This window comes from Dreissena polymorpha, chromosome 6 (genome assembly GCF_020536995.1).
Source record: "Dreissena polymorpha isolate Duluth1 chromosome 6, UMN_Dpol_1.0, whole genome shotgun sequence".
Taxonomy (NCBI): domain Eukaryota; kingdom Metazoa; phylum Mollusca; class Bivalvia; order Myida; family Dreissenidae; genus Dreissena; species Dreissena polymorpha.
The window spans coordinates 64,495,050-64,506,691 of NC_068360.1; the positions used below are offsets into that span (position 1 = coordinate 64,495,050).

The 11,642-nt window shown below is 35.2% G+C and overlaps 1 protein-coding gene and 1 long non-coding RNA gene across 2 annotated transcripts; both read right to left on the reverse strand.

The window, feature by feature from the left end:
* Nucleotides 1–3,609: 3,609 nt before the first annotated feature.
* Nucleotides 3,610–9,648, reverse strand: LOC127835745 (calcium-activated chloride channel regulator 4-like). The gene is made up of 5 exons (XM_052362181.1): nucleotides 9,517–9,648; nucleotides 9,083–9,272; nucleotides 7,886–7,978; nucleotides 6,315–6,539; nucleotides 3,610–4,031 (listed from the first exon to the last, which is right to left on the reverse strand). Exons 1-5 carry the CDS (start codon nucleotides 9,646–9,648, stop codon nucleotides 3,610–3,612), a joined length of 1,062 nt encoding a protein of 353 aa, XP_052218141.1.
* A 236-nt stretch (nucleotides 9,649–9,884) lies between these two features.
* Nucleotides 9,885–10,930, reverse strand: LOC127833636 (uncharacterized). Its single transcript, XR_008027514.1, has 3 exons — nucleotides 10,811–10,930; nucleotides 10,273–10,414; nucleotides 9,885–9,991 (listed from the first exon to the last, which is right to left on the reverse strand). It is a non-coding gene; the product is annotated as an uncharacterized LOC127833636 (long non-coding RNA).
* Between the last annotated feature and the right edge of the window lie 712 nt (nucleotides 10,931–11,642).

Here is an 11,642-nt window from a genome sequence, read left to right on the forward strand (position 1 = left end):
AGGATCAACTATAGTTGTAGGAGGTGCATTTCCAGGTGATGTTGATTCAAAGTCGAGTACTTTTGATGCGAAAACCCTTTGTGTAAATCTCGAGGAGGCAGATACACGGATGATATTGCACTCAAATGACGCTATTTATAGAGGCTAGAAGCGTTTAGAAGTATATTGTAGAGACACTGACGTTCTAAAATTGTTAATATACCACCTTGAAGCTGACGCCGATTTGTATATGGTACAGGCAAACAAAGAAAATGTTATCATGTGCACACAATATCTGAAAAACTAGGTGACAATGTCAGAAGGAACATTTCTGGGTTTCACGCATTGATAGGATGCGACACCACGTCTGCTCTAAATGGAATAAATAAGAAAACCGCCTGTGTGAAGTATATCGCACAACCTAATACATTGGAGGGTGTTGGTAGAGATGGTGATGCTCTAGCAGTTTCGAAATTTTTGTGTGTGCTTTATGGCTGCTGTCAGGACAACCCACCAAACATTGACACATGTAGGTATCGGTTATTTTTGAAAGCCAGCAAGAGTTTGGATTTGTTACCCCCTACAAATGATGCGCTTGAACTTAACATTAGAAGGTCAAATTATCAGGCAAAGATATGGCTAAATTCCACAGATAAGGATTTTCAGCCTTAAGATTCTTTTGATTATGGCGCATGGAAACTTGATGAAAATTCATTGAAACCGGTATGGATGAGGAAAGGTCCCTGCAGCATGTGTCCAGTTAGTATCATATGGCTGTCAAACCAAGTGTAGTATAGCACGATGTAAATGCTATCGATCTGACCAAGGATGCTTGTTTGAATGCGCATGTGAAGCGAATGGCTGTTTAAACCCTAGATAATGATTGTAAACGATAAAAGATAAGGAGATACATATACTGCTATAGAAATTCGTGATTTGGAACAAAGCTGTGAATTTATGTAACGTATGTTAAATAAATTATCACACAAGACCGATATTATCTTAAGCATGATGCTATAGTAGGTCCTAATAGTGAATTAAAGTCAGATGAACAATTTTTTTATAAATGGTAATTCAAGATTTTGAAATATATTACTAAATAGATCACTGCGTTTGGTAAAATAATTTTTTGTTTTACATTATAAATATCTATTTCAATTATTACTAATTTGCTGAAGTAAAACTAACTTTTCTTGCATGAATATACCATTATAGAACGTACAGTATTAAGAACTTCATTAAAGTATACTATTTGAGCTGAAATATTTTATCAAAAATAGTACTAGCATAATATGCATATAAAATAATACATATATTTAGACTGTAACGTAGATCACACATGTTTACTTGTAACTATACTTTCATTGTTTAAAGTCTTGTAATTGTATTGATAGGATAATGCAGAATTAATTGTGGTTCTTATTATAATTAGTTGTTATATTATGAAACGCAATAAGTATTGAAAGTCTAAAGTGAACATTGTTTTCTTTTAATTAAGGTAACGTAATTCATAAAGTTAGGAATATTCACTTAAGATACAACAGAGAAATACTCTTTTCATCATCAAAGTATCTGTCTCTCATTGAAAAGTTACTTACAAATATATAATGCATGGATCTTTGGTTTGTTTCAACATACACTGCAATTTACGTTCTATACGGGTTATAAAAGTGCACTTGATTACCTTTGACCTACTTATGAAAAGCTAAAATCAGTTAAAAAAATTGGATAACCCTTCAAGTATCAAATATAAGTCAGTTTGGGGGTAAAATCAAAAATAGTTTCTGATATTTCACAGTTTTGGCAATGTTACCTCAATATTTAAAGCAAAATGCACTCATTGAACTTTTGACCTAATTACAGGGTCGTCAAGCATCCCAGAGGATGACATCCCCTCCAGATTTTTTTAATGTATTTGCAATCATTATGACATAAAAGGAAGCCATGCCTAAGAAATGCCATCATATGTCAGATTTCAGGAAATTTTAGGCCAACTTACAATCGTAATGTGTGCACATTTTTACAATGGATGCATCAAAGCCCGATATTTTGCATTTAATTCTGCCGAATCGCTGTATTTCGTACCATATAGTTTATAAAATAAAACTCAATTATCTTACTTAGAAACTTATGTATATATTATGAGTTGACAAACACCATAACTCCTAAAGCGGGAATTTTTATAGAATTCCAAATCGAAACCATGATTTGAGTTTTGAGCAAATAAACAGTACGTTTGCTGTTAGTATGCAATCGCCAATGTAGTCCCAAGCACTGCATGTAATAAAATTTGTCTAAGATAGCCATACATTATCTGTATATCTTAACAATATTCGCTTGACATTGACATTAATTCGTAAATATAGTAAAGTACCGTTACGAACAATAATTGAGTTTACGTATTGGAAGCGATTTTAACTCATCGAAGCGTATCTAACTAAGTATACTGTAATGTAGTCATTTTAACGGAACAGAACAGAACATAATTTTATTACACATAAGCTTTACAGTTTCTAGTGTTAAACAAAATGATAATATAAAAAACATGAATATGGTAAGCCCTTGTTTTTTTCTTACAGCAATATATCATAATTTGGTAATGGATGAACTTTACAGATATTTAACAAAAACATGATAACAGTGTATCTAGCTATATATGGAACTGCTTTAATATGTCGTTGTAATCAATAAAATATATCAATATATTTTTTAAGAACAAAAAAAAATACAATTTGAATCACAGTAAAATGTTAGTAGTACACAGAATACGGAATTTTATCTATACTTAATGTTAATGCAACAACTACATCAGCATACAATAGTTACACAACATGGTTAAATGCATGGTTTAATGGTCATAACACTCGTGGAAAACGTGCTCAAACAAATAAGTCGCAAATAAATGACAGACCAAACGTATAATAAATGTAAATGAGTGCAATGTCCATTTTTGTCGAGCTATACTATATGACATGGGAATAACTCTCTAATTTAAACACGAAAGGATCGTGTCAGCATTTGTCACAAGTTACGTTATCATATCGTTATTATAAAGGAAGCCGTATGTTAATTCATATGAGTTTATTAGAACTGAAGAAATACATCAAGTACATTAGTAACGAAATGAAACATAAGCAACACCACCAGGCGAAAAATTTAATAAAACACACTGTCAATTACAATAACATTTGCAATTCAATGAGCAACTCATCGAGTATATTGAATGAAATCAGACATAGCACTAACAAAGGCATACAATCTTAACATAACGAATGTTTATTATTGCTGTAATACCACATGCGTATATTCCAATTGTAAACAAGAGCACATACAATTTAAGTATGATGGGCCATATGGGATAGCTTTACATTCTTAAACATGTTTACCTCTTACTTTAACGTGTATGCATCTAATATAGCAAATGGGCCATGCTATGTGAAAAAGGGATTTAATGGATGTGCGTAAAGTGTCCCAGATTAGCATGTTGCAGTCCGTACAGGATAATCAGGGACGACCCTTTCTGCTTGTTTGAATTTTTTCGTTTTAAGAAAGTCTCTTCTTAGGAAAAATCATGTTAAAGCGGAAAGTGTCGTCCTAGATTAGCCTGTGAAGACTGCACTATCCACAACTTTAAATGGACAAAAGAAGGAATAAACAGACAACGTTAACACTACTCGCCGCCAATGGTGGCACATAATTAACAGGACGCGTTGATGACTTAGATTCTTTGTCCACTAAATCAGGTTTGTCGTCGAACATTCCCTTTGTATAATTTGCCACCTCTTCGACTTTAATACGGAATCCCTTGGCTACCAAGATTGACACCACATTTGACAATTTCCCAGTGTTGTTGTTTTCATCCGCAACCACAATCCCTAAGAAAGCAGTGCCGGTGTAGCTTTCGTCCGCATTCACTGAAATTCTGATGGCTTCGGCTGATCCCGACGGCTTGGGGCTGAGTGTTCCGTTGCCTACTTCAAATCTCTGTGCGTTGGTAAAGTTTTGCAGGATAGTATCAATGTCCTCTGCTATTCTGATGTCGTATGCAGACGCTTAAGAAAAGTGTGTGCATTCTGAGTGAACATAAAGTTCAAAATATGTTATCATTGATGCAATGTATTGGAAACGGGCACAAAATTTAATTACATCGACTACGATGCAGTTAGAAAAAAATGTAATACGAGAGTTGCACATATTATATTTGAACAAAATAAACAACGCAAAATTAGATTTGCAGCGGTATTTGTATTGAAGCTTGCGTTCCATATTAGCTCAAAGACATGCGTAAATAAGTCTTTACCTTTCTTGCCGCGCTTTAAGAGGTGTGTTCATAATATTTTAGAGCTTTTTTTTAGACCTTTAAGTGAGCTATTGTTGGGCTTCTGTGGACGGCATTTAAGGATTTCCGATTTACCAAAGTCGATTGGAGCGGAGATTTCGGAATCCATAAGCCACGGTCAATAAAGATCATTTTGCTCCTTCTTAAGTGACTGGAGGCTCTGGTTAGATAGGCGCTCGATGTCAAAGTTTTATTTATTAATTTATTTATTCATGTATTTAATTTTTTTTTAAATATTTTTTTAGTTACCCGTTGTTTATTATAATGCATACACATACTAAATCAATAAAAATCGTTCAAGCGTTTAATTTGATTTCGTCTGTCATGGTGATTTCCATGGCGCCCATAGTGAGTATAGGCTGTTGTTGTAGAGAAAGAGCGAGGTTCCCGGTTAAACAATAGGTAAGGAATTATTCATGTGTATGCAATTTACAACACATTTTGTAGATTACCCCATTAGTTTAGTTTAAACCTATTTATTTTAGCTCGGTTGCATCGAAAACCTTAGGCTTATATAAACGCTCTCGAGTCCGTTTCCTGGGCCTAGAACCATTACTTGATGTCTTTGAGGAAGATCTAAAGAACGCTCCCACGGTTGGGATCAAACCCGTGACCTCCCGGTCGCTAGGCGGACACCATATCCATTACACTACAGCGAAATAATTACCCCATTAAGTGAGTGCACCAATAGTTACAGGGATGTATCCCATCGTCTGTGGATGTTTCTATTGAAACTGAAAGTAGATAGAAAAAGAGCGAGGATCCCGGCCTGTGCGCGCATTTCAATAAACGAGCGGGGTGACAACGATTTAATTATGGGTAATGACGCACTTCCGTTGCTTATCAAAATGGCAAGTGCCCTACCTTGTCAATATCTATGTACATAGTCGAACTATCATTTTTAAGGAGACATTTTGTGGGAAGATTTTTATTGATTTAGTAAGTGTATGCATTACAATAAACAACGGGTAACTAAAAAAATAATTTAAAAAAAAAAACAAAAAAAAACAACATTGCCATCGAGCGCCTATGGTTAGAAGTGCCGCTCGGGGCACTATCCTGATGGAACACCGTTGACTTACGACCATCTGTAAACAGTTTCGGAACGTCATTTCGAAAGAACCGCTTCAATACGATATTGATATAGAACTTGCTATTAACTTGAGCTTCTTCTTGATAAAGATATTTTCAGTTTTTCCTCTGAAAGAGACACAAGCCCATGTCATGCAACACTTGTCAAAAGAGTCTCGCTGAATGATCTTAAGTTAAGGGTTTCGCCTTTTCACATTATGCGTGGCCCGCACGACCCGCCTAAATATAGCATTACCTAATCAGAAGTAAACAATTTCTTTATTTTTAAACCTTTAATCTACATGTTTAACCGTCATGATCTAGCCCGTATCTCCCTTATTTGCGCCAATGTAAACTGATGGACATTGACTATTTTGCCAAGTTTTGTTAAAAACATGTTGTTGATAATATTATATAATGTTCCTTTAGAGATGCCATACATAAAGGGTCGGTTGATTAACTCTGGCGATCATACGGTTGATTTTTTATGACGCCCGTTTTAGACGCATTTCGACGATATCTGAACTTTGGCAGAGGAAGGGCAGAATAGATATTTTGGCGTTGTTGTTCAATATAACGTTTGTGATAATATTGGATGGAGCCCAATTAAATTGAATCTCGTATTGCTTAAAACTTATTTTAATTACTCTTACAGGTATGATTCGTCTTCAAAAATCCAAGAACTATCCCTTCTAGTGTATCTTTTTTTTCAACGCACCATGCTATAAATGACGAATTGAAATGTTGAAACATCAACATTATGACTGTAAATGATGGAGTAAAAGCAATTTGCACAGTGTTTTTCACGCGGTACTGTCTAAACGTGTATACAGATTTTGTTCAAATATAATCTGGACGCCTCTCGTAAGTAATGAATTCTTAACAACGATCTTAATTGATAATTAGTTATCTCAACGTGATCTACCTTGCCCTACGTTCAAGTCACTTCCGGTAGCGGTCCAGGCTATGGTAAAATTCCTGCTTTCCCCGTACTTAGACTTCTTTGTCTTAATATCAACGACACTCAGGTCTGTTATTCGACCAGGAGGCAGGTCTATGTCCTCAGTCGGAGGAAGGTTCTCGACAAACAGAGGCTCGGGGATGGAAAGCCGCTGGAAGTTATTCTCAATGACGTTGACTTCGACCTCGGCTTAAAATAAAAGCGCAATGTTTTGCATAATCAACTTGTTTAATGAAACAAATATACACGTTCAAACACAAATAACAAAAACAAGTCTTACAGCGTTGCCATTTACACACAAGTACTTGCATTTTCAGTGTGATAAACATCTTGTACAACTACTTTTGCTACTTCTTCTACTACTAACACCACCACTACTTCTTATATTGCGTAAATATAATAATAATGATTATAATAATAATTATTATAATTATTTATTGTTATTATCATTATTAAACAACAACAACAACAACAACAATAACTACTACTACTACTACTACTACTACTACTACTACTACTACTACTACTACTACTACTACTACTACTACTACTACTACTACTACTACTACTACTACTACTACTACTACTACTACTACTACTACTACTACTACTACTACTACTACTACTACTACTACTACTACTACTACTACTACTACTACTACTACTACTACTTCCACTACTACTACTACTACTACTACTACTTCTACTACTACTACTACTACTACTACTACAACTACTACTACTACTACTACTACTACTACTACTACTACTACCATAACAGCTACTACTACCATAACAGCTACTACTACAATTTCTACTACGACTACTACGACTACAACAAGAACAAATACTACTCCCCCTCTTCTACTTCTAGTACCACTACTTCTACTTCTAGAACCACTACTACTACTTCTACAACAAGAACATCTATTTCTACTACTTTTGTTACTAGTACTTCTACTTTTACTACTTTCACTTCTTTTACTTCCAGCGTCGCTACATCTTCAGTACATTAAGTGTTTGGCTGTGATTATGGTAAGTAAATATTGTGAAAATTTGTTTCATACGTTCTTCTGTCGAAATTGCTCCGGGTAAACCTTTAGCAACTTGGGCCTTTCCTCCAGTCCCAAACGTCTCAACCCTGATATTCGATCGGCCATTGTTCAGGCATTTTAGAGGAATGTATGCAGAGTATCTACCATCATTTGCGGATGTGTCCGGATCTGAAAGCCAATACCACAATATAACGCCTTTGTGACAGACGGTTGATACAATAAAGTCATGCAAATATGTATTCATGATATCCATCTTACATATGTTGGACCTAAAAAACTCCATGTAAGAGGGTCTTACATGTTTGCATAATTATAATTGAATAACCCAAAGATTATGCGAACGACATATATATATAATACAAATATGCAAAGAGGTACACACATTGTTTATTACGCTAGATCTCTCTAGTAAAATTAGCACACAATAATGCGTGTAGAAAATGCTATACCATCAGGTATAATGTGTAATATGCACAATACCTAGTCCATCATCTTTGAGTGTAAGGTTGCACACTGTACCATTTGCTTCATCCAATTGAGCAAACACATCCACGTTGACGACTGGCGCGTTACCTTTAGAAACATCGGCATAGATAACCGGAAAGATGTTGGAATTCGGTGTATAAACGAGTCTTTTCGGAAAGATTTGGGTTTTTGTTATGAGTTGATTTGAACCAGTAGAATGCGTATCAACCGTGTAGTCCCACGTCGTTGGTGTAATCCAAGTAACACTAACAGTGTATCCACCTGGCTGAAAAAAAAGATATTAGGCAGCATTAACAATGCTGTAGCCTTATATTAACAAACGTCTGTTTTTCTAGCGCTAAAAACCAAACTGATTTACAAAGTTAAACAATCGTTAATAATATTACAAAAGATTGATTTAATAATTTGTCAATTGCAGTTTAAACATAGAAAAATGATATAAACAAAGTCATGTGTTCACTCGTAGGTTTTGTGGCATATGATAAGTTATTGACACGTCTTCCTTCGCTATATGGTAGACTTTCTGGTCGGGACCCTTGATGACCATAGTGATGTTTTCTTTTGACTTAAGGTTTGTAAAAACAGTGATGGTAGTATTGGACCCAGTTTCATGGTCCACCGTAAATTGGAAGTTGATCACATTCGTGTCGCCTAAGGAACGGTCAGATATCAACTGCAAAGGTATATTAATATAATGAGAAAGCCGAATTGTGTTTGTGTTCAAATATAAACAATAAGGTTATGATACATGTATGCTTGTTTTAAAAACGAATACAGTGTGCATCGTATGTCGTAAACGCAAGTAAGTGAATGCAGTTCGATTATTTCATACGTGTATTTCCAGATAGTCAACAAAGTTTAAGTTTGATATTTTTTTATTTATTGCATAATTCGATATTATTTTTAGTATATATTTGATTAAAAATTTTATCTGACTAAAATCTAACACGATCGCAGGTAAATTATCAAACAATAATCAAATAGAATAATATAGCATTAGATTAGTATCTGCATAAAGTAAAGTTAATTGGACATTTAATTTAGAAAATATTTGTCCACTCGATCAAGTGTTTGCATAGGTCAATACCTTTAGAGCTTTGGTTGATTGTTCGGTGATGCCGCTAGAAATTGCTTCGGAAAACACGGCCTCGAAGCTTGTTCTCCCTTTGTCTAAGTACGTAAAGTATTTACCGCCAGTGCTGACGGCAAGGTCGATCATTCGTTGATCAGCCTCCTGAGATATCGAGACGGTGTGGATGGTCACCTTTGCCTGCTTTGCGTTTAATGTCGCTTCTTCTAACTTCAGAGGGTCGTTGTCCTGTCCGTCAGACATCAAAATGATTTCAGAATTTTCAGCCGTTCCAAATTTCCTTTGCAACATCTGTAAACATAATCTTTTTTAAATATTACACGTTTAATGTCCATTTTGGAAATTTTGAATAGGCTGTTAATTTAAGACAGCATCTGTAATGTTTTATTTTTGCTTATAATAAATTTATGTTATATTTATTGTCGTAACATGGTCTTGTTCCAAATGAACACAAAACGATAAATACCTCAAGTGCTACTTGTAATCCGCATCCTATACACGTGCCACCATATGCGTTGTCCGGTACGCCACCAACCAAGCTCTGTCTGTCATCGTCGTTATTGATCTGCGTGATTTTGGCAAACTCGTCTGCGTCGTCGTTAAACCAGACAATGCCTAGCCAACTTCCGAGTGGAAGTTTTTCTTTAATGATATGGGATCCAGTCATGTGTAGTTGTCCGATTCTACCATTCTGAAGAGGTGAGCAATAAATATATGACCTAAAAAGAGTCCATGTAACTTGTATGCATATTTATAAGAAAATAAACGAATTACATAAAACGTTTCAGAACTTGAAATCCTTCCAGATATGTTAAGATTTTGCTTATTTATGCAGTTTCTAGCCGTTATATTGCACGGGAAAGAATGTAGAATAAAAACATTTCATAGTTGACGTCGTTTTACCGTATCCATACTCCCGGAAATATCGAATACAAAAACTCGAATCGCATCTGTTTCTCTAAGAACTTTGAATTCGGGAGTCGTGTTTGTTCCGTCGGGGAGACTGGCTTCTGCAAATTGTCATTTGTATTTAATCTACTTCTGTGATGTGATGAGAAACCGTGTCTATGAAACATTTTTTATTTTGTTAATGCTATCGGGTATATTTATCGGACATACTACTTAGTCAACATGTTTGTCATTTTTGCTTGATACATACTGTTTTTAAACTGGTATTGCACTTTAAACTGGAATTAATTTTCTACTCGGACGTCATTGTGTTTGCTGTTAACGTCTGTTTCAAGATTATGCAAAAGTAATTGACCGAAAATTGATGCCACAATGTCTGTACCTGACTGAAAATCTGTGTGCTCCCTCATCACTTCCCATGCACTTTTATGATTGCATAGGTAGTTTTGTTTTGTATACGCTTTCTTGTTGTGCCTTTGCCAGACGGGAACCGAAGGGTCATCTTTGTCGCAGAAAAACGCCAGCTAAAAACAAGTTACTACTTATAGAGTTTACATACAAACCGAAAAAGTTACTTTTATTAAATGAAATAAGACCGACGATATCCTGTCCGTTGCAATAGTGTAAAAATAAAGAGTAACAAAAAACTGACCTTAATATCACGATATTTGATAACAGAACAACAATAAATCAGATGAAGACAACATACAATTGTAAGCAACTTTACATGTTATACATGCAGTAGTCGGAGGAGTGTGGCGAATATATTGCAATGGCATTACATGATAGTACAGAATAACCATTGTTTGCCGTTTAGAATATATATGCATTATTTTAAAAACTTGCGTCATGACTTTAATGAAGCGGTACAAATGTGTCTTAGGGAAAATAATTACATGATTGTATGGAAAAGTGCTTACCGAAGAAACGTATTGGTATGACAGTATAGATGCATTCGCTTTCTGATTGCCACTCGAATCCCTGTCGGGACAAAATTTGCATTCTTTCGGTAGGGATGCCGTTGTATTGTTTAGATCGCAGCGTGAAGGATTTGATCTATTTGCTTCAAGACATACTTTATACTTTATGGTTCCTGAAATGTGCTCCGAGCACCTGAAATGCAATGTGTTAGGTAAGGGTGATCAGATACTATGCCAGTAACGGTGCAACAAAAGCAGTACTATCACGAAATCTTAAAATACGATAATCATTATGATAACAAAAACGACGACGAAGACCACATTGATGATGATGATGGTGATGATGATGATGATGATGATGATGATGATGATGATGATGATGATGATGATGATGATGATGATGATGATGATGATGATGATGATGATGATGATGATGATGATGATGATGATGATGATGATGATGATGATGATGATTGATGATGATGATGATGATGATGATATGATGATGATGTTATGATGATGATGATGATGATGATGATGATGATGATGATGATGATGATGATGATGATGATGATGATGATGATGATGATGATGATGATGATGATGATGATGATGATGATGATGATGAAGATGATGATGATGATGATGATGATGATGATGATGATGATGATGATGATGATGATGATGATGATGATGATGATGATGATGATGATGATGATGATGATGATGATGATGATGATGATGATGATGATGGTGATGATGATGATAAGGATGATGATGATGATGATTATGATGATGATGATGATGATGATGATGATGATGATGATGATGA